General features: G+C 44.4%; 1 protein-coding gene across 6 annotated transcripts in view; it reads left to right on the forward strand.

Moving 5' to 3' along the window:
• Window positions 1-438: 438 nt before the first annotated feature.
• The window catches only part of tdrd3 (tudor domain containing 3), a 75,838-nt gene continuing 51,884 nt past the window's right edge, over window positions 439-24,392 (forward strand). For all 6 annotated transcript variants that reach the window (XM_036951470.1, XM_036951471.1, XM_036951474.1 and 3 more), the window contains exons 1-6: window positions 439-666; window positions 2,208-2,292; window positions 5,384-5,449; window positions 15,639-15,799; window positions 21,265-21,406; window positions 23,374-23,445. In XM_036951470.1, the coding sequence (XP_036807365.1) occupies window positions 629-666; window positions 2,208-2,292; window positions 5,384-5,449; window positions 15,639-15,799; window positions 21,265-21,406; window positions 23,374-23,445 (564 nt within the window). In that variant the 5' untranslated portion in view covers window positions 439-628. The remainder of the gene's footprint in view (window positions 667-2,207; window positions 2,293-5,383; window positions 5,450-15,638; window positions 15,800-21,264; window positions 21,407-23,373; window positions 23,446-24,392) is intronic.

Here is a 24,392-nt window from a genome sequence, read left to right on the forward strand (position 1 = left end):
TGTTATATAGGCCTAGCTGTTAGACTTCCTAAACTAGGCTATGTAAGGTGTTGGCCTAAATTATGCAGAAGAACTTTGTAGCTAATTCTGGGTGCAGACCGACCCGGGACTCAACCCCTGGTCTCTTTGTCAGTGACAATAGACATTAAAACCAGTCTTATTGACTTGTGTGTTTGTTTTAGTCCATGTGTAACTCTGTGTTGTTTTATACGTCGAACTGCATTGCTTTACAATTGGCCAGGTCGCAATTGTAAATGAGAACTTGTTCTCAACTTGCCTCCCTGGTTAAATAAAGGTGAATTGAAATTAACATTATTATATTTCACAGAGTGTAGTAGATAGATCATTGGATTGATAAAAGCACCGGAGATGTAGTGACTGTCTTTGCCACTGGGGCTGCTGTTTTTCTTCCTTCCCTCTTTGCCGACAAGTATCAGATTCAACTTTGACGTCTCTTCCAACGGGAGGTCATTTGTTTTTAGTCCGGCAAAACGCTAAAAATATCCGGCTAAACTCATTGATTATCGGATGAATTATTAAAGATTAAAAAAACAATGGATAATCCACAAATTAAATAGTTAATCGACTATATTTGCATTTGATACTTTATTTTTTTATTTGAAAGAAAATGGCTGAAATCAACTTAGCCCTCACTAAAGAAGGCTGGTGGGTAGCTTGTGGCTAATGTGCTAGCTAGCTAGCTACATTACACGTTCACTTTGCTAGCATAGCTTTAGCTTTTCTAGTTAACACCTCATTTAGGATCTCACATACTGTGATGCCTGTGATAATGTAGATAGATATATGAAATTTCTGGCCTACGGACTGGTAACAGTAGCTAATAATTATTATTTTGGCAGTTGATGTTGTGAATTTGTCTAGCAAATTGCTGTCAATTATTTTAGCATGTTTAGCTTTGATATGCTAACTAACAAGGCCGTGTATGCTCATTTGAAGCTTAGTAGCTACCTAGCAATACATTACTGTACTGTAGCTAGCTAGCAATACATGAATGTACTGTAGCTAGCTAGCTCTACATTACTGTACTGTAGCTAGCTCTACACTACTGTACTGTAGCTAGCAATACATTACTGTACTGTAGCTAGCTCTACACTACTGTACTGTAGCTAGCTCTACACTACTGTACTGTAGCTAACTCTACATTACTGTACTGTACTCTACACTACTGTACTGTACTGTAGCTAGCTCTACACTACTGTACTGTAGCTAGCTCCACTACTGTACTGTAGCTAGCTAGCAATACAACACTGTACTGTAGCTAACTAGCAATACATTACATTACTGTAGCTAGCTAGCAATACATTACATTACTGTAGCTAGCTCTACATTACTGTACTGTAGCTAGCTAGCTCTACACTACTGTACTGTAGCTAGCTCTACACTACTGTACTGTAGCTAGCTCCACTACTGTACTGTAGCTAGCTAGCAATACATTACTGTACTGTAGCTAACTAGCAATACATTACATTACTGTAGCTAGCTAGCAATACATTACATTACTGTAGCTAGCTCTACATTACTGTACTGTAGCTAGCTAGCTCTACACTACTGTACTGTAGCTAGCTCTACATTACTGTACTGTAGCTAGCTAGCAATACATTACATTACTGTAGCTAGCTAGCAATACATTACATTACTGTAGCTAGCAATACATTACATTACTGTAGCTAGCTTTACATTACTGTACTGTAGCTAGCTCTACATTACTGCACTGTAGCTAGCTCTACACTACTGTACTGTAGCTAGCTAGCAATACATTACTGTACTGTAGCTAGCTAGCAATACATGAATGTACTGTAGCTAGCTAGCAATACATTACATTACTGTAGCTAGCTCTACATTACTGTAGCTAGCTCTACATTACTGTACTGTAGCTAGCTAGCAATACATTACTGTACTGTAGCTAGCTAGCAATACATTACTGTACTGTAGCTAGCTAGCTCTACATTACTGTAGCTAGCTAGCTCTACATTACTGTAGCTAGCTATTAATATATCTTCAAAGTTGATCTGCTAGTCAGTTGTTAGCTATGTTATTTCGAGTGATATGCGAGTTGGCTGGCTAGCTTTTGATTTTCAATGTGTTTGTTCACTGTGGCTAGCTGGAGTGTTGTTGTTTAATAACCACAGTGCATTGGTTACGCCATTGACACGTGAGCCCTTTCTTTTGGTTGACCTCCTACACAGGTACCTTACAGACGAAGGAATAGAGGAGTTGAAAGGCACTTCTGAGAACCCCTCAGCTAATTACCTTATTCGCGTTGCACTCAATGTAAGTAGCTAGTATTCTCACATCTCTCTTCTAGTATACCAACAACAAAATAAAATATGTTTTCACCTTTCACCTGTGTAGATGTACATTTAACTGACCCCAGGGGTTGGAGTAGAAAAGAGACGTGATTTTTAAAAAATCAATCAAGCTTTTTACAAAAAACAGGTTTGTGTAAAACAGATTCCTCTACATTGTTTTGAATATTGCTTATTGAATGGTTTGCCGGTATGTCAGATAAATGAAAGTCACACTAATGTGGCTGCATTCCAATTCTCCACCATTGTTTGTACTTGCACACTTCACCCTGTCCCTCCAGCCAATGCTTTACGACAATCTAGTCTGAATAATCAGGCTGTAGTACACACTTAATTGGTATAGACAGCCTCTGGGCCATGTGTGAGCACAAATGGTGTAAATGTTCCTTTACAAGCCAGAATGTTGATTAAAATGACATGTAAAGTTTGACCTTCCGCTGTTCTAAATTTGAGACAAAATCTCCACAGGAAAGTATTGTTTTAAGTGACTTTTTAGTTAAAGCCCAGAATCTCTCGTCAACAGCTATTGAACCAAGTATGCTGTGACAATGAAAATGGTATATTCTATCAACAGCTATAGAACCAAGTATGCCGTGACAATGAAAATGGTATATTCTATCAACAGCTATAGAACCAAGTATGCCGTGACAATGAAAATGGTATATTCTGTCAACAGCTATTGAACCAAGTATGCTGTGACAATGAAAATGGTATATTCTATCAACAGCTATTGAACCAAGTATGCTGTGACAATGAAAATGGTATATTCTGTCAACAGCTATTGAACCAAGTATGCTGTGACAATGAAAATGGTATATTCTGTCAACAGCTATTGAACCAAGTATGCTGTGACAATGAAAATGGTATATTCTATCAACAGCGATTGAACCAAGTATGCCGTGACAATGAAAATGGTATATTCTATCAACAGCGATTGAACCAAGTATGCTGTGACAATGAAAATGGTATATTCTATCAACAGCGATTGAACCAAGTATGCCGTGACAATGAAAATGGTATATTCTGAATCTTTTTTTTTTTTTTTAAAGATTGGAATCCAAATATCCAATATAAAACTCACTTTACCTCAGTACCAAACCGCCTCTACCCACCGACTCTCTACAATGTCGGGTAAACAAGACCTTCCTGTGGATATTTAGTCTCAAATTTAGAGCAGGGGAAGAGACAAACGGGGAGAGTAAGTTAAAATGTCATTGTATTAAACATTCTGGCTTGTAAGGAACATTTGCACACGACTGGCTGTCTATACCCATTAATTGTACATTACTTTATTTAACTAGGCAAGTCAGTTAAGAACAAATTCTTATTTTCAATGACAGCCTAGGAACAGTGGATTAACTGCCTGTTCAGGGTCAGAACGACAGATTTGTACCTTGTCAGCCTCGGGGGTTTGAACTTGCAACTTTCCGGTTACTAGTCCAACGCTCTAACCACTAGGCTACCCTGCCGCCTCTACACTCTAACCACTAGGCTACCCTGCCGCCTCTACACTCTAACCACTAGGCTACCCTGCAGCCTCTACAGTCTAACCACTAGGCTACCCTGCCGCCTCTACACTCTAACCACTAGGCTACCCTACCGCCTCTACACTCTAACCACTAGGCTACCCTGCCGCCTCTACACTCTAACCACTAGGCTACCCTGCCGCCTCTACGCTCTAACCACTAGGCTACCCTGCCGCCTCTACGCTCTAACCACTAGGCTACCCTGCCGCCTCTACGCTCTAACCACTAGGCTACCCTGCCGCCTCTACGCTCTAACCACTAGGCTACCCTGCCGCCTCTACGCTCTAACCACTAGGCTACCCTGCCGCCTCTACACTCTAACCACTAGGCTACCCTGCTGCCTCTACGCTCTAACCACTAGGCTACCCTGCCGCCTCTACGCTCTAACCACTAGGCTACCCTGCCGTCCCTACACTCTAACCACTAGGTTACCCTGCCTCCTCTACACTCTAACCACTAGGCTACCCTGCCGCCTCTACACTCTAACCACTAGGCTACCCTGCCTCCTCTACACTCTAACCACTAGGCTACCCTGCCGCCTCTACACTCTAACCACTAGGCTACCTGCCACCTCTACACTCTAACCACTAGGCTACCCTGCCGCCTCTACGCTCTAACCACTAGGCTACCCTGCCGCCTCTACGCTCTAACCACTAGGCTACCCTGCCGCCTCTACGCTCTAACCACTAGGCTACCCTGCCGCCTCTACGCTCTAACCACTAGGCTACCCTGCCGCCTCTACGCTCTAACCACTAGGCTACCCTGCCGCCTCTACACTCTAACCACTAGGCTACCCTGCCGCCTCTACGCTCTAACCACTAGGCTACCCTGCCGCCTCTACGCTCTAACCACTAGGCTACCCTGCCGCCTCTACGCTCTAACCACTAGGCTACCCTGCCGCCTCTACGCTCTAACCACTAGGCTACCCTGCCGCCTCTACGCTCTAACCACTAGGCTACCCTGCCGCCTCTACGCTCTAACCACTAGGCTACCCTGCCGCCTCTACGCTCTAACCACTAGGCTACCCTGCCGTCCCTACACTCTAACCACTAGGTTACCCTGCGTCCTCTACACTCTAACCACTAGGCTACCCTGCCGCCTCTACACTCTAACCACCAGGCTACCCTGCCGCCTCTACACTCTAACCACTAGGCTACCCTGCCTCCTCTACACTCTAACCACTAGGCTACCCTGCCGCCTCTACACTCTAACCACTAGGCTACCTGCCACCTCTACACTCTAACCACTAGGCTACCCTGCCGCCCCAATCAGACTAATCAGACCGACACCAATCCAATAGTTTTTGACGTCCGTGACTAGGGGTGTGCTCTTGCCCACTCTGAGAGACATGTGGAGAATCAAGATTCAAGCCAATATTTGCCAGTGCTTTCAAAACAGGTTTCTCTACATTGCTTTTCAATGATGCATCTCGAGGTTTACTACAGGTCATCTCATTGTCGGCCTAATATGTTGGTTGGGATGAGTGTTGCTTATCTCTCCCCCCCCCTGTCTCTGTGACTATCTCTACAGAGTGACCTGAGGCCTATTGGCAGGAAGTTTCTCCCTGTGGACATCAACAGTGGCCGGGTGGAGAAGGTGAGGCGGTGTGTGTGTGTGTGTGTGTGTGTGTGTGTGTGTGTGTGTGTGTGTGTGTGTGTGTGTGTGTGTGTGTGTGTGTGTGTGTGTGTGTGTGTGTTAGCACAGATATGTCTATGCCAAAGGGTCAGCGAAACTGTCAAAGATCCTATCATAATGATTCGACACAGAACAAAAACAAAGTTAGAACCAACAGGATTGTCTAATGGTCTGTGGATTGGGGGTTAGTCAAGCTAGACTGCTGTGGTGAGTAACCATGCTGAAGACACATGGCTACATAGAAAGCTAATTCCTAGGCTTTAGCTCAGTGGGCTATTTATCTCAGCCTTGAAAACAACATGCACCTGACCTGGGTTTGATACCCTGTTGGTGACACTTTCCTGTGCACGTTTGAGAAATACAGAAACATGCACTACTTCCAAAGGCCACTAGATGTCTCTGTCACACCAGCTTTAAAATGCCTTCATTCCTTCCTTCAGCTATGTGGGGAGTTGCACTGAGTTCAACTGAGAAAAAGCCACAGATGATGACGAGGAAGATAATTAATTCATTTGTATGTGAGCAAATAACCCACGGTCCTCCTAAAGCAAAGAGAGCTAATAACCCACGGTCATAAAGCTCAGAGAGATAATAACCCACGGTTCTCAGAGAGCTAATAACCCACGGTCCTCCTAAAGCTCAGAGAGCTAATAACCCATGGTCCTCAGATAGCTAATAACCCGCGGTCCTCCTAAAGCTCAGAGAGCTAATAACCCACGGTCCTCAGAGAGCTAATAACCCACGGTCCTCCTAAAGCTCAGAGAGCTAATAACACACGGTCCTCCTAAAGCCCAGAGAGCTAATAACCCACAGTCCTCCTAAAGCTCAGATAGCTAATAACCCGCGGTCCTCCTAAAGCTCAGAGAGCTAATAACCCACGGTCCTCAGAGAGCTAATAACCCACGGTCCTCCTAAAGCTCAGAGAGCTAATAACACACGGTCCTCCTAAAGCCCAGAGAGCTAATAACCCACAGTCCTCCTAAAGCTCAGAGAGCTAATAAGCCACAGTCCTCCTAAAGCTCAGAGAGCTAATAACCCACGGTCCTCCTAAAGCTCAGAGAGCTAATAACCTACTGTCCTCAGAGAGCTAATAACCCGTGGTCCTCCTAAAGCTCAGAGAGGCAATAACCCACGGTCCTCAGAGAGCTAATAACCCACGGTCCTCCTAAAGCTCAGAGGCAATAACCCACGGTCCTCAGAGAGCTAATAACCCACGGTCCTCAGAGATCTAATAACCCATGGTCCTCCTAAAGCTCAGAGAGATAATAACCCACGGTCCTCAGAGATCTAATAACCCACGTTCCTCCTAAAGCACAGAGAGCTAATAACCCACGGTCCTCCTATATCCCAGAGAGCTAATAACCCACGGTCCTCAGAGAGCTAATAACCCACAGTCCTCAGAGAGCTAATAACCCACGGTCCTCCTAAAGCTCAGAGGCAATAACCCACGGTCCTCAGAGAGCTAATAACCCACGGTCCTACTAAAGCTCAGAGAGGCAATAACCCACGGTCCTCAGAGAACTAATAACCCACGGTCCTTAGAGATCTAATAACCCACGATCCTCCTAAAGCACAGAGCTAATAACCCACGGTCCTCCTAAAGCTCAGAGAGATAATAACCCACATTCCTCTTAAAGCTCAGAGATCTAATAACCCACGGTCCTCCTAAAGCACAGAGAGCTAATAACCCACGGTCCTCCTAAAGCTCAGAGAGATAATAACCCACGGTCCTCTTAAAGCTCAGAGAGCTAATAACCCACGGTCCTCTTAAAGCTCAGAGAGCAAATAACCCACGGTCCTCTTAAAGCTCAGAGAGCTAATAACCCACGGTCCTCAGAGAGCTAATAACCCACAGTCCTCAGAGAGCTAATAACCCACAGTCCTCCTAAAGCTCAGAGAGGCAGTAACCCACGGTCCTCAGAGAGCTAATAACCCACGGTCCTCAGCGATCTAATAACCCACGGTCCTACTAAAGCTCAGAGAGTCAATAACCTACGGTCCTCAGAGAACTAATAACCCACGGTCCTCAGAGATCTAATAACCCACAGTCCTCCTAAAGCACAGAGCTAATAACCCACAGTCCTCCTAAAGCTCAGAGAGATAATAACCCACAGTCCTCTTAAAGCTCAGAGATCTAATAACCCACGGTCCTCCTAAAGCTCAGAGAGATAATAACCCACAGTCCTCCTAAAGCTCAGAGAGCTAATAACCCACGGTCCTCCTAAAGCTCAGAGAGCTAATAACCCACGGCCCTCCTAAAGCTCAGAGAGCTAATAACCCAAGGTCCTCAGAGAGCTAATAACCCATGGTCCTCCTAAGGCTCTGATAGCTAATAACCCACGGTCCTCAGAGAGCTAATAACCCACGGTCCTCAGAGAGCTAATAACCACGGTCCTCCTAAGGCTCTGAGAGCTAATAACCCATGGTCCTCAGAGAGCTAATAACCCACGGTCCTCAGAGATAATGACCCACGGTCCTCAGAGAGCTAATAACCCACGGTCCTCAGAGAGCTAATAACCCACGGTCCTCCTAAGGCTCTGTATAAGATATTGCACTCCTTTCAGGTAAGTACAACTCCCACTCTGCATTCGTCTAACAGGGGAAGCGCCATCAATGCTGGTGATTCAGAATGTATCAGTCTGTCTGCATTAAGTTATTATCATCTTTGCTTGGCTCTTTTCCCAGAGTTGGTTATCACTAGACTGCAATTAATATGTACTGCATTTACAAAGAGGTAATTGAATATGCCGTAGAATGCCAGCTCTTGGAGCTCAGAAACTATTTTAATTGGAACGTGTAAACCTCAGTTGAATGTAAACGAGGGAATCAGAACCAGAGCTGTGAAAAGAACCATCTGAGTAGTGTTATTTCTTTATGGCTCTTTAGTTGCCGCTTCTCTGTTTACAGCATGGACCTGAAGAACAAACACACTCTGTTTAACGGTACTTAAGTGTTAAGGAAGGTCAGGTACTTAAGCATTCAGGAAGGATGATAACCCAAAGCTCAGAGAGCTAATAACCCATGGTCCTCAGATAGCTAATAACCCGCGGTCCTCCTAAAGCTCAGAGAGCTAATAACCCACGGTCCTCAGAGAGCTAATAACCCACGGTCCTCCTAAAGCTCAGAGAGCTAATAACACACAGTCCTCCTAAAGCCCAGAGAGCTAATAACCCACAGTCCTCCTAAAGCTCAGAGAGCTAATAAGCCACGGTCCTCCTAAAGCTCAGAGAGCTAATAACCCACGGTCCTCCTAAAGCTCAGAGAGCTAATAACCTACTGTCCTCAGAGAGCTAATAACCCGTGGTCCTCCTAAAGCTCAGAGAGGCAATAACCCACGGTCCTCAGAGAGCTAATAACCCACCGTCCTCCTAAAGCTCAGAGAGGCAATAACCCACGGTCCTCAGAGAGCTAATAACCCACGGTCCTCAGAGATCTAATAACCCATGGTCCTCCTAAAGCTCAGAGAGATAATAACCCACGGTCCTCAGAGAACTAATAACCCATGGTCCTCAGAGATCTAATAACCCACGTTCCTCCTAAAGCACAGAGAGTTAATAACCCACGGTCCTCCTATATCCCAGAGAGCTAATAACCCACGGTCCTCAGAGAGCTAATAACCCACAGTCCTCAGAGAGCTAATAACCCACGGTCCTCCTAAAGCTCAGAGAGGCAATAACCCACGGTCCTCAGAGAGCTAATAACCCACAGTCCTACTAAAGCTCAGAGAGGCAATAACCCACGGTCCTCAGAGAACTAATAACCCACGGTCCTCAGAGATCTAATAACCCACGGTCCTCCTAAAGCACAGAGCTAATAACCCACGGTCCTCCTAAAGCTCAGAGAGATAATAACCCACATTCCTCTTAAAGCTCAGAGATCTAATAACCCACGGTCCTCCTAAAGCACAGAGATAATAACCCACGGTCCTCCTAAAGCTCAGAGAGATAATAACCCACGGTCCTCTTAAAGCTCAGAGAGCTAATAACCCACGGTCCTCTTAAAGCTCAGAGAGTAAATAACCCACGGTCCTCTTAAAGCTCAGAGAGCTAATAACCCACGGTCCTCAGAGAGCTAATAACCCACGGTCCTCCTAAAGCTCAGAGAGGCAGTAACCCACGGTCCTCAGAGAGCTAATAACCCACGGTCCTCAGAGATCTAATAACCCACGGTCCTACTAAAGCTCAGAGAGTCAATAACCTACGGTCCTCAGAGAACTAATAACCCACGGTCCTCAGAGATCTAATAACCCACAGTCCTCCTAAAGCACAGAGCTAATAACCCACAGTCCTCCTAAAGCTCAGAGAGATAATAACCCACAGTCCTCTTAAAGCTCAGAGATCTAATAACCCACGGTCCTCCTAAAGCTCAGAGAGATAATAAACCACGGTCCTCCTAAAGCTCAGAGAGCTAATAACCCACGGTCCTCCTAAAGCTCAGAGAGCTAATAACCCAAGGTCCTCAGAGAGCTAATAACCCATGGTCCTCCTAAGGCTCTGATAGCTAATAACCCACGGTCCTCAGAGAGCTAATAACCCACGGTCCTCAGAGAGCTAATAACCACGGTCCTCCTAAGGCTCTGAGAGCTAATAACCCATGGTCCTCAGAGAGCTAATAACCCACAGTCCTCAGAGATAATTACCCACGGTCCTCAGAGAGCTAATAACCCACGGTCCTCAGAGAGCTAATAACCCACGGTCCTCCTAAGGCTCTGTATAAGATATTGCACTCCTTTCAGGTAAATACAACTCCCACTCTGCATTCGTCTAACAGGGGAAGCGCCATCAATGCTGGTGATTCAGAATTTCTCAGTCTGTCTGCATTAAGTTATTATTATCTTTGCTTGGCTCTTTTCCCAGAGTTGGTTATCACTAGACTGCAATTAATATGTACCGCATTTACAAAGAGGTGATTGAATATGCCGTAGAATGCCAGCTCTTGGAGCTCAGAAACTATTTTAATTGGGGCGTGTAAACCTCAGTTGAATGTAAACAAGGGAACCAGAACCAGAGCTGTGAAAAGAACCATCTGAGTAGTGTTATTTCTTTATGGCTCTTTAGTTGCCGCTTCTCTGTTTACAGCATGGACCTGAAGAACAAACACACTCTGTTTAACGGTACTTAAGTGTTAAGGAAGGTCAGGTACATGATTGTTGAGGAAGGTCAGGTACTTACAGTTGAGGAAGGTCAGGTACATGATCGTTAAGGAAGATCAGGTACTTACAGTTAAGGAAGGTCAGGTACATAAGTGTTAAGGAAGGTCAGGTACTTACAGTTAAGGAAGGTCAGGTACATGATTGTTGAGGAAGGTCAGGTACTTACAGTTGAGGAAGGTCAGGTACATGATCGTTGAGGCAGGTCAGGTACTTACAGTTGAGGAAGGTCAGGTACATGATTGTTGAGGAAGGTCAGGTACTTACAGTTGAGGAAGGTCAGGTACATGATTGTTGAGGAAGGTCAGGTACTTACAGTTGAGGAAGGTCAGGTACATGATTGTTGAGGAAGGTCAGGTACTTAAGCGTTAAGGAAGGTCAGGTACATGATTGTTGAGGAAGGTCAGGTACTTAAGCGTTAAGGAAGGTCAGGTACATGGCCGTTAAGGAAGGTCAGGTACTTAAGCGTTAAGGAAGGTCAGGTACATAAGTGTTAAGGAAGGTCAGGTACATAAGTGTTAAGGAAGGTCAGGTACATAAGTGTTAAGGAAGGTCAGGTACATCAGCATTAAGGAAGGTCAGGTACATAAGTGTTAAGGAAGGTCAGGTACATCAGTGTTAAGGGAGGTCAGGTACTTACAGTCGGAAGTCTACATACACCTTAGCCAAATACATTTAAACTCAGTTTTTCACAATTCCTGACATTTCATCCTAGTAAAAATTCCCAGTCTTAGGTCAGTTAGGATCACCACTTTATTTTAAGAATGTGACATTACAGAATAATAGTAGAGAGAGTGATTTATTTCAGGTTTTATTTTTTTCATCACATTCCCAGTGGATCAGAAGTTCACATACACTCAATTAGTATTTGGTAACATTGCCTTTAAATTGTTTAACTTGGGTCAAACATTTCGGGTAGCCTTCCACAAGCTTCCCACAATAAATTGGGTGAATTTTGGCCCATTCCTCCTGACAGAGCTGGTGTAACTGAGTCAGGTTTGTAGGCCTCCTTGCTCGCACACGCTTTTTCAGTTCTGCCCGCAAATGTTCTATAGGATTGAGGTCAGGGCTTTGTGAGGGCCACTCCAATACCTTGACTTTGTTGTCCTTAAGCCATTTTGCCACAACTTTGGAAGTATGCTTGGGGTCATTGTCCATTTGGAAGACCCATTTGTAACCAAGCTTTAACTTCCTGACTGATGTATTGAGATGTTGCTTCAATATATCCACATAATTTTCTTGCCTCATGATGCCATCTATTGTGTGAAGTGCACCAGTCCCTCCTACAGCAAAGCACCCCCACAACATGATGCTGCCACCCCCGTGCTTCACGGTTGGGATGGTGTTCTTCGGCTTGCAAGCCTCCCCCTTTTTCCTCCAAACATAACGATGGTCATTATGGCCAAACAGTTCTATTTTTGTTTCATCAGACCAGAGGACATTTCTCCAAAAAGTACGATCTTTGTCCCCATGTGCAGTTGCAAACCGTAGTCTGTTTTTTTTATGGTGGTTTTGGAGCAGTGGCTTCTTCCTTGCTGAGTGGCCTTTCAGGTTATGTCGATATAGGACTTGTTTTACTGTGGATATAGATACTTTTGTACCGGTTTCCTCCAGCATCTTCACAAGGTCCTTTGCTGTTGTTCTGGGATTGATTTACACTTTTCGCACCAAAGTACGTTCATCTCTAGGAGACAGAATGTGTCTCCTTCCTGAGCAGTATGACGACTGCGTGGTCCCATGGTGTTTATTCTTGCGTACTATTGTTTGTACAGATTAACGTGGTATCTTTAGGCGTTTGGAAATTGCTCCCAATGATGAACCAGACTTGTGGAGGTCTACAATTTTTTTTTCTGATTTCTTTAAATTTTCCCATGATGTTAAGCAAAGAGGCACTGAGTTTGAAGGTAGGCCTTGAAATACATCCGCAGGTACACCTCCAATTGACTCAAATGATGTCAATTAGCCTATCAGAAGCTTCTAAAGCCATGACATCATTTTCTGGAATTTTCCAAGCTGTTTAGAGGCACAGTCAACATAGTGTATGTAAACTTCTGACCCACTGGAATTGTGATACAGTGAAGTAATAAGTGAAATAATCAGTTCGAAAACAATTGTTGGAAACATTAATTGTGTCGTGCACAAAGTAGATGTCCTAACCGACTTTCCTAAACTATAGTTTGTTAACAAGAAATGTGTGGAGTTGTTGAAAAACGAGTTTTAATGACTCCACCCTAAGTGGATGTAAACTAGTTTTAATGACTCCAACCTAAGTGGATGTAAACTAGTTTTAATGACTCCAACCTAAGTGTATGTAAACTAGTTTTAATGACTCCAACCTAAGTGTATGTAAACTAGTTTTAATGACTCCAACCTAAGTGGATGTAAACTAGTTTTAATGACTCCAACCTAAGTGTATGTAAACTAGTTTTAATGACTCCAACCTAAGTGTATGTAAACTAGTTTTAATGACTCCAACCTAAGTGTATGTAAACTAGTTTTAATGACTCCAACCTAAGTGTATGTAAACTAGTTTTAATGACTCCAACCTAAGTGTATGTAAACTAGTTTTAATGACTCCAACCTAAGTGTATGTAAACTAGTTTTAATGACTCCAACCTAAGTGTATGTAAACTAGTTTTAATGACTCCAACCTAAGTGTATGTAAACTAGTGTTAATGACTCCACCCTAAGTGTATGTAAACTAGTGTTAATGACTCCACCCTAAGTGTATGTAAACTAGTTTTAATGACTCCACCCTAAGTGTATGTAAACTAGTTTTAATGACTCCAATCTAAGTGGATGTAAACTAGTTTTAATGACTCCACCCTAAGTGTATGTAAACTAGTGTTAATGACTCCACCCTAAGTGTATGTAAACTAGTTTTAATGACTCCACCCTAAGTGTATGTAAACTAGTGTTAATGACTCCACCCTAAGTGTATGTAAACTAGTTTTAATGACTCCACCCTAAGTGTATGTAAACTAGTTTTAATGACTCCAACCTAAGTGTATGTAAACTAGTGTTAATGACTCCACCCTAAGTGTATGTAAACTAGTGTTAATGACTCCACCCTAAGTGTATGTAAACTAGTTTTAATGACTCCACCCTAAGTGTATGTAAACTAGTTTTAATGACTCCAATCTAAGTGGATGTAAACTAGTTTTAATGACTCCACCCTAAGTGGATGTAAACTAGTGTTAATGACTCCACCCTAAGTGTATGTAAACTAGTTTTAATGACTCCACCCTAAGTGTATGTAAACTAGTTTTAATGACTCCAACCTAAGTGTATGTAAACTAGTGTTAATGACTCCACCCTAAGTGTATGTAAACTAGTTTTAATGACTCCACCCTAAGTGTATGTAAACTAGTTTTAATGACTCCAATCTAAGTGTATGTAAACTAGTTTTAATGACTCCAACCTAAGTGTATGTAAACTAGTTTTAATGACTCCAACCTAAGTGTATGTAAACTAGTTTTAATGACTCCACCCTAAGTGTATGTAAACTCGTTTTAATGACTCCAACCTAAGTGTATGTAAACTAGTTTTAATGACTCCAACCTAAGTGTATGTAAACTAGTTTTAATGACTCCAACCTAAGTGTGTGTAAACTAGTTTTAATGACTCCAATCTAAGTGGATGTAAACTAGTTTTAATGACTCCAATCTAAGTGGATGTAAACTAGTTTTAATGACTCCAACCTAAGTGTATGTAAACTAGTTTTAATGACTCCAATCTAAGTGGATGTAAACTAGTTTTAATGACTCCAATCTAAGTGGATGTAAACTAGTTTTAATGACTCCAATCTAAGTGGATGTAAACTAGTTTTAATGACTCCAACCTAAGTGTATGTAAACTAGTTCTAATGACTCCAATCTAAGTGTATGTAAACTAGTTTTAATGACTCCACCCTAAGTGTATGTAAACTAGTTTTAATGACTCCAACCTAAGTGTATGTAAACTAGTTTTAATGACTCCAACCTAAGTGTGTGTAAACTAGTTTTAATGACTCCAACCTAAGTGTGTGTAAACTAGTTTTAATGACTCCACCCTAAGTGTGTGTAAACTAGTTTTAATGACTCCAACCTAAGTGTATGTAAACTAGTTTTAATGACTCCACCCTAAGTGTATGTAAACTAGTTTTAATGACTCCAACCTAAGTGTATGTAAACTAGTTTTAATGACTCCACCCTAAGTGTGTGTAAACTAGTTTTAATGACTCCAACCTAAGTGTATGTAAACTAGTTTTAATGACTCCAACCTAAGTGTATGTAAACTAGTTTTAATGACTCCACCCTAAGTGTGTGTAAACTAGTTTTAATGACTCCAACCTAAGTGTGTGTAAACTAGTTTTAATGACTCCAACCTAAGTGTATGTAAACTAGTTTTAATGACTCCAACCTAAGTGTGTGTAAACTAGTTTTAATGACTCCAACCTAAGTGTATGTAAACTAGTTTTAATGACTCCAACCTAAGTGTATGTAAACTAGTTTTAATGACTCCAACCTAAGTGTGTGTAAACTAGTTTTAATGACTCCAACCTAAGTGTGTGTAAACTAGTTTTAATGACTCCACCCTAAGTGTGTGTAAACATCCCGACTTCATCTGTAAAAGCAGTAAGGTCCATTTGAGCGAGGAGACGGCGAGGGTAGCTCAATTCAATAAACTTTATTCATCCCAGAGGAGCAGTTATTGAAGCTGGAACCATCTGGTGACGTTGTTTGCCAGTTCGTGGGTTACAAGGCTGATGTCTTTACTGCAACAAACCCTGGCATTAGGACACACCGGAGCGAAAAAAACATGTTTTTTTTGCAACGTAAAAACTAACATTTTAATTTCTTATTGGACAAGTTCAGCTCCCCTCTCGCTTTGTCTGTTTTGATCCGTTTGGTGCCTAATGAATACGGACCCCTAACTCACTCTCTGGCTGTAAAAAACGGTTTTGCTACAGTGTGCCCTAATTAACACGACCCCGCTGTCTTTCATCTTTTCCTCCCTCAGTTGGAGGGTCCGTGTGTGCTGCAGGTTCAGAAGGTGAGGAACGTGTCGGCTCCCAAGGACAACGAGGAGTCTCAGGGAGCCCCCAGGATGCTGAGGCTGCAGATGACAGACGGACACACCAACGCTGTGGGCCTCGAGTTCACACACCTGTCCCAGATCAGGTAGAGAACAACTAGTTCAGACACCTGTCCCAGATGAGGTAGAGAACAACTAGTTCAGACACCTGTCCCAGATCAGGTAGAGAACAACTAGTTCAGACACCTGTCCCAGATCAGGTAGATAACAACTAGTTCAGACACCTGTCCCAGATCAGGTAGGGAACAACTAGTTCACACACCTGTCCCAGATCAGGTAGGGAACAACTAGTTCACACACCTGTCCCAGATCAGGTAGAGAACAACTGCTAGTTCAAACACCTGTCCCAGATCAGGTAGAAAACAACATCTAGTTCACACACCTGTCCCAGATCAGGTAGAGAACAACTAGTTCAGACACCTGTCCCAGATCAGGTAGATAACAACTAGTTCAGACACCTGTCCCAGATCAGGTAGAAAACAACATCTAGTTCAGACACCTGTTCTACACCTGTCCCAGATCAGGTAGAGAACAACTACTAGTTCACACACCTGTCCCAGATCAGGTAGAGAACAACTAGTTCAGACACCTGTCCCAGATCAGGTAGAAAACAACATCTAGTTCACACACCTGTCCTACACCTGTCCCAGATCAGGTAGAGAACAACAAGTTCAGACACCTGTCCCAGATCAGGTAGATAACAACTAGTTCAGGCACCTGTCCCAGATCAGGTAGAGAACAACTACTAGTTCACACACCTGTCCTACACCTGTCCCAGATCAGGTAGATAACAACTAGTTCAGACACCTGTCCCAGATCAGGTAGAGAACAACTACTAGTTCACACACCTGTCCCACACCTGTCCCAGATCAGGTAGAGAACAACTAGTTCAGACACCTGAAGGCTATCCGCCTCTCCTCCGAAGGCACAGAACCAACACCTAGTAAATCATTAGGTTTTTCTGGACTCCATTCCAGTGAACAAGGAGTTTTACCACCCAGGAAAAGTACCGTTGTACGGTGCCAGGAACGGAGAAAACAACAACAACAACAACAACAGCAACAACAACAACAACAAATATATGTACAGTGCATTCAGAAAGTATTCAGACCCCTTGATATTTTTCCCCCCACATTTTGTTTTGCGTTACAGCCTCATTCTAAAATGGATTACATCGTCCCCCCCCCCCCCCCCCACACTGATCAATCTACACACAATACCCTAAGCAAAAACAGTTTTTTTGGACAAAAAATTTGACTCCTAGATAGGGCCTTCCATCTGAATATCTAGTCATCAATTAATAACTCCTAGATAGGGCCGTACCATCTGAATATCTAGTCATCAATTAATAACTCCTAGATAGGGCCGTACCATCTGAATATCTAGTCATCAATTAATTACTCCTAGATAGGGCCATACCATCTGAATATCTGGTTATCAATTAATTACTCCTAGATAGGGCCGTACCATCTGAATATCTGGTTATCAATTAATTACTCCTAGATAGGGCCGTACCATCTGAATATCTAGTCATCAATTAATTACTCCTAGATAGGGCCGTACCATCTGAATATCTAGTCATCAATTAATTACTCCTAGATAGGGCCATACCATCTGAATATCTGGTTATCAATTAATTACTCCTAGATAGGGCCGTACCATCTGAATATCTGGTTATCAATTAATTACTCCTAGATAGGGCCGTACCATCTGAATATCTAGTCATCAATGAATTACTCCTAGATAGGGCCATACCATCTGAATATCTAGTCATCAATTAATTACTCCTAGATAGGGCCATACCATCTGAATATCTAGTCATCAATTAATTACTCCTAGATAGGGCCATACCATCTGAATATCTAGTCATCAATTAATTACTCCTAGATAGGGCCATACCATCTGAATATCTGGTTATCAATTAATTACACCTAGATAGGGCCATACCATCTGAATATATAGTCATCAATTAATTACTGACTAAAATGTTAAAATGGTACGTTCCCCTGACAGAGGCCTCGTTAGATCCCCATTTCAGATATCTCTGTTGATGATTCTGTCTATTCCCTACGTAGAGCATTACTTTTGACCAGAGCCCTATGGGCCTCCCTATGGGTCTCCCTATGGGCCTCCCTATGGGTCTCCCTATGGGTCTCCCTATGGGTCTCCCTATGGGCCTCCCTATGGGTCTCCTTATGGGTCTCCCTATGGGTCTCCCTATGGGCCTCCCTATGGGTCTCCCTATGGGTCTCCCTATGGGCCTCCCTATAGGTCTCCCTATGGGCCTCCCTATGGGTCTCCCTATGGGTCTCCCTATGGGCCTCCCTATGGGCCTCCCAATGGGTCTCCCTATGGGTCTCCCTATGGGCCTCCCTATGGGTCTCCCTATGGGCCTCCCTATGGGTCTCCCTATGGGTCTCCTTATGGGTCTCCTTATGGGTCTCCCTATGGGTCTCCCTATGGGTCCTGGTCTAAGGCAATTTGGGATGCAGCTTCCATCTAACAGGCTGATGAAATAACACATATCCTGTATAGACCTGTAGACTGACCTGTAGACTGACCTGTAGACTGATACTGCTTCACACCAGTCTACAAATCACCTCCTGTTGACTGTATAGACCTGTAGACTGACCTGTAGACTGACCTGTAGACTGACCTGTATAGACCTGTAGACTGACCTGTATAGACCTGTAGACTGACCTGTAGACTGACCTGTAGACTGGTGCTGCTTCATTCCTGTCTACAAATCACCTCCTGTAGACTGACCTGTAGACTGACCTGTAGACTGATGCTGCTTCACACCGGTCTACAAATCACCTCCTGTAGACTGACCTGTAGACTGATTCTGTAGACTGACCTGTAGACTGACCTGCAGACTGATGCTGCTTCAGTCCTGTCTACAAATCACCTCCTGTTGACTGTATAGACCTGTAGACTGACCTGTAGACTGATGCTGCTTCACTCCTGTTTACAAATCACCTCCTGTTGACTGTATAGACCTGTAGACTGACCTGTAGACTGACCTGCAGACTGATGCTGCTTCACTCCTGTCTACAAATCACCTCCTGTTGACTGTATAGACATGTAGACCAACCTGTAGACTGACCTGTAGACTGATGCTGCTTCACTCCTGTCTACAAATCACCTCCTTTTGACTGTATAGACATGTAGACTGACCTGTAGACTGACCTGTAGACTGATGCTGCTTCACTCCTGTCTACAAATCACCTCCTTTTGACTGTATAGACCTGTAGACTGACCTGTAGACTGATACTGCTTCACTCCTGTCTACCAATCAGCCAGTATCGTAGGTCCTCATTTTCAACCAAAACTCTCGTCTTGAATGGAAGCACAGACCGATGTTGGTGACTTTCTGAACTTCCTCAGCCTCTCTCCCTCTCTCCCTCCCTCCCTCCCTGCACTCCCTCCCTCCCTATACTCCCTCCCCTCCCTCCCTCCCTCCCTCCCCCGGTCTCCATCTCTCTCGCTTTCTTCTCCTCTCTCTGCAATTTCCACTCGTCAGTGGCTGATCCGCTACCAATCCGTTTCCTTAATTACAACTCCATCCAAGCAGCGTCCGCGGCGACGGCTGCCGTGGCGACCAGCCAGCCCCTACAGGTGGAGTGGCCGGAGAGGAACGCTGAGTCCCACATGGTTCCCTATTATCTATGGACTCAAAACGATGTTAGTGCACTACAAAGGGGATTAGGGTCCCATTTGGGACGGAGAGGAGAGCTTGCCCGGAATCTATCCGCGAGGAGAGAACAGTACAACCCTTTTATTATGACAACACTAACTAGTGTCTGTTCTGTTGATATCAGCTAGCTCTGATAGTGGAGGGAGGGAGGGAGAGAGAGAGGGAGGGAGGGAGGGAGGGAGAGAGAGAGAGAGAGAAAAGGAAACAGAACGAGATGGATGAGAGGATGGATAGAAGGAAACAGAAAGAGGTTAGTTTGTAATGGCGTGCAGCTCCGTTCCACAGTGTTATTATGAGACAGTACCCTGAGAGAGGACCCTGCTCCAGTCCCAGCTAGCTCTGATAGTGGAGAGAGAGAGGGAGGGAGGGAGAGAGAGAGAGAGGACCCTGCTCCAGTCCCAGCTAGCTCTGATAGTGGAGGGAGAGAGGGAGGGAGGGAGAGAGAGAGAGAGGACCCTGCTCCAGTCCCAGCTAGCTCTGATAGTGGAGGGAGAGAGGGAGGGAGGGAGAGAGAGAGAGAGGACCCTGCTCCAGTCCCAGCTAGCTCTGATAGTGGAGAGAGGGAGGGAGAGAGAGAGAGGACCCTGCTCCAGTCCCAGCTAGCTCTGATAGTGGAGGGAGAGAGGGAGGGAGGGAGGGAGAGAGAGAGAGGACCCTGCTCCAGTCCCAGCTAGCTCTGATAGTGGCGGGAGGGAGGGAGAGAGGACACTGCTCCAGTCCCAGCTAGCACCAAGCTGTCCCAAATGGCTTCCTATTCCCTACTACTTGCCCTATTGATGTAGGGGGAGTGGCTGCCGTTTGAGACATACTGGGCCATTGGGTTGGAAGTGAAATCCCTAATTGCTGCATCAGCAGCTGGACATCCCTCTAAGTCCCTGTGCTTTTTAATGAGAGGACTAGGGAGGCTGAATTCCAAATGGCACCTTATTCCCTATAGGGCCCTGGTCAAAAGTAGTGCACTACATAGGTAATAGGATCCCGTTTGGGACGCAGGCCGGGGCCTCAGAGGTGGTGGTGATCAGAACTGGGCTGTTAATTTAAAATGAGAACGGCCTGAACCGGGGAATGGGATTATTCCTAGGATGTGTCCCAATTTGCCCCCCTCCCCCCTATTCCCTATATAGTGCACTACTTTTGGCCACAGGCCATGCCCTATCCAGACCACTTTTTTCTAAATGACACATCTGTGTTTCTATAGGGTGCTATTTTAGGACACGATCCCTCAGTCTCACCATCCTACTGCAACACAGCGTGTCATTTAGAAGAGTGGTCTGACAGGACAGAGAGGGGAGAGGTTTGTGGGTAACGTAAGCTAAGCTGTTCTTCTGGCACGGCTAGCCCTCGGTGGACAGTAGCCATCACAGGCACAGCTGACTGGATGAAGAGTTTTAGGAAGGGAAAATGAATCGTGATGAATTGTTGTTTCTCTTTTCTAATTAAAGCTGCCCCCCCCCCCCCCCCCCCAAAAAAAAATCTGCTTTCATACCAATACACAGTCTGTTCTGTGTGTTGTTTGTGCCGTTGATACAGAGATAGAAATCTATTGTTCATCAATCTCCTGTTTTTGTTTTTGTCCTATCCAATATGAGGTTAACATATGACCTGTGCTTCCATTCCATTACTGTAGCCAATCTGTATTTAATGTACCTGTAAACATGTTCCATGTAAACCTATTATAGTCAATCTCCCTGTTTGTTTGTTTGTTTGTTTGTTTGTTTGTTTTGGCATATTAACCGCTTAATTGATTTGATCTACTGAGAGTTCTCCGTTTAATACAAAATGGGTTCTCTATGGAGCTGTCCTCTGGCCTCCCTAATTCACCCCCCCCCCCCTGTATTTTTAAATTTTTTTTAGCCTGAACACCCCTCCAGGAACCAAGGTGAAGGTCCTTGGTACGGTCCAGGTGAAGAATGGCATTCTGCTTCTGGACGACTCCAAGATCTCCGTCCTCGGAGGGGAGGTCGACCACATGATGGAGAAATGGGAACTGCAAAGGGTGAGGAAGAGGAGGTGTTTTACCCTTCGTTTTACAGCGGACTGTCTCTGTGAGTGTGTTCCAAACAGTACCTTATTCCCTACATAGGGCGTGCACTTCAAAAGTAGTGCACTAGACTCTTTATACTATACGGGGAATAGAGAGCCTGAACCTCAAATGGTAGTGTTTATTACGCTGTTACTGGACAGTTGTTCGTCCTGTCTGGTTCAAAGGACCATGAAAAAGGTTGTCCTGAAGGGCGTTGTAAAGGGCGTTGTAAAGGGCGTACTAAAGGACGTACTAAAGGGCGTACTAAAGGGCGTTGTAAAGGGCGTTGTAAAGGGCGTTGTAAAGGGTGTACTAAAGGGTGTACTAAAGGGTGTACTAAAGGGCGTTGTAAAGGGTGTACTAAAGGGCGTACTAAAGGGCGTTCTAAAGGGCGGTGTAAAGGGCGTACTAAAGGGCGCACTAAAGGGCGTTGTAAAGGGCGTACTAAAGGGCGTACTAAAGGGCGTTCTAAAGGGCGGTGTAAAGGGCGTACTAAAGGGCGTACTAAAGGGCGTTGTAAAGGGCGTTGTAAAGGGCGTACTAAAGGGCGTACTAAAGGGCGTTGTAAAGGGCGTACTAAAGGGCGTTGTAAAGGGCGTACTAAAGGGTGTACTAAAGGGGGTACTAAAGGGCGTTGTAAAGGGCGTTGTAAAGGGTGTACTAAAGGGCGTACTAAAGGGCGTTGTAAAGGGTGTTGTAAAGGGCGTACTAAAGGGCGTTGTAAAGGGCGTTGTAAAGGGCGTACTAAAGGGCGTTGTAAAGGGTGTACTAAAGGGCGTACTAAAGGGCGTAGTGAAGGGTGTACTAAAGGGCGTACTAAAGGGCGTTGTAAAGGGCGTACTAAAGGGCGTTGTAAAGGGTGTACTAAAGGGCGTACTAAAGGGCGTTGTAAAGGGTGTACTAAAGGGCGTTGTAAAGGGCGTACTAAAGGTTGTCCTGAAGGGCGTACTAAAGGGCGTACTAAAGGGCGTTGTAAAGGGCGTTGTAAAGGGCGTACTAAAGGGCGTACTAAAGGGCGTTGTAAAGGGCGTTGTAAAGGGCGTACTAAAGGGCGTTGTAAAGGGCGTACTAAAGGGCGTACTAAAGGGCGTTGTAAAGGGTGTACTAAAGGGCGTACTAAAGGGCGTTGTAAAGGGTGTACTAAAGGGCGTACTAAAGGGCGTACTAAAGGGTGTACTAAAGGGCGTACTAAAGGTCGTTCTAAAGGGCGTACTAAAGGGCGTTGTAAAGGGCGTACTAAAGGGCGTACTAAAGGGCGTTGTAAAGGGCGTACTAAAGGGCGTTGTTAAGGGCGTACTAAAGGGCGTACTAAAGGGCGTACTAAAGGGCGTTGTAAAGGGCGTACTAAAGGGTGTACTAAAGGGCGTTGTAAAGGGCGTACTAAAGGGCGTTGTAAAGGGCGTACTAAAGGGCGTACTAAAGGGCGTTGTAAAGGGCGTACTAAAGGGCGTACTAAAGGGCGTTGTAAAGGGCGTTGTAAAGGGCGTTGTAAAGGGCGTACTAAAGGGCGTACTAAAGGGCGTTGTAAAGGGCGTACTAAAGGTTGTCCTGAAGGGCGTTGTAAAGGGTGTACTAAAGGGCGTTGTAAAGGGCGTACTAAAGGGCGTACTAAAGGGCGTTGTAAAGGGCGTACTAAAGGTTGTCCTGAAGGGCGTTGTAAAGGGTGTACTAAAGGGCGTACTAAAGGGCGTACTAAAGGGCGTACTAAAGGGCGTTGTAAAGGGCGTACTAAAGGGCGTTGTAAAGGGCGTACTAAAGGGCGTACTAAAGGGCATACTAAAGGGCGTACTAAAGGGCGTACTAAAGGGTGTTGTAAAGGGCGTACTAAAGGGCGTACACACATCTACACAACACATTCCCAATACACACACATCTAAGTAAAGGAATGTCTAAATATATACTAAAGGGCGTTGTAAATTCTTCTCCCCTTTGACCTCCAGAGCTTGGCCAAACACAGCAGGAGTAACATCGGAAGAGAAGGTGGAGCCCCTCCCTTCGTGCCCTTCGGACAGGTATGACCTGCCAATATTTAACGAGTTCCACGCACAGCCAATCAGACTGATTCTCTCTCTGTTGACTAACCAATCAGACTGATTTTCTGTTTGTTGACCAACCAATCAGACTGATTCTCTGTTTGTTGACTAACCAATCAGACTGATTCTCTCTCCGTTGACTAACCAATCAGACTGATTTTCTGTTTGTTTACTAACCAATCAGACTGATTCTCTCTGTTGACTAACCAATCAGACTGATTCTCTCTCCGTTGACTAACCAATCAGACTGATTCTCTGTTTGTTGACCAACCAATCAGACTGATTCTCTCTCCGTTGACTAACCAATCAGACTGATTCTCTGTTTGTTGACCAACCAATCAGACTGATTCTCTGTTTGTTGACTAACCAATCAGACTGATTCTCTCTCCGTTGACTAACCAATCAGACTGATTTTCTGTTTGTTTACTAACCAATCAGACTGATTCTCTCTGTTGACTAACCAATCAGACTGATTCTCTCTCCGTTGACTAACCAATCAGACTGATTCTCTCTTTGTTGACTAACCAATCAGACTGATTCTCTCTGTTGACTAACCAATCAGACTGATTCTCTCTTTGTTGACTAACCAATCAGACTGATTCTCTCTCCGTTGACTAACCAATCAGACTGATTCTCTGTTTGTTGACCAACCAATCAAGACTGATTCTCTGTTTGTTGACTAACCAATCAGTCCGATTCTCTCTCTGTTGACTAACCAATCAGACTGATTCTCTCTCCGTTGACTAACCAATCAGACTGATTCTCTCTCTGTTGACTAACCAATCAGACTGATTCTCTCTCCGTTGACTAACCAATCAGACTGATTCTCTGTTTGTTGACCAACCAATCAGACTGATTCTCTCTCCGTTGACTAACCAATCAGACTGATTCTCTGTTTGTTGACTAACCAATCAGACTGATTCTCT

The sequence above is a fragment of the Oncorhynchus mykiss genome, chromosome 18 (assembly GCF_013265735.2).
Source record: "Oncorhynchus mykiss isolate Arlee chromosome 18, USDA_OmykA_1.1, whole genome shotgun sequence".
In the NCBI taxonomy this organism is placed as follows: domain Eukaryota; kingdom Metazoa; phylum Chordata; class Actinopteri; order Salmoniformes; family Salmonidae; genus Oncorhynchus; species Oncorhynchus mykiss.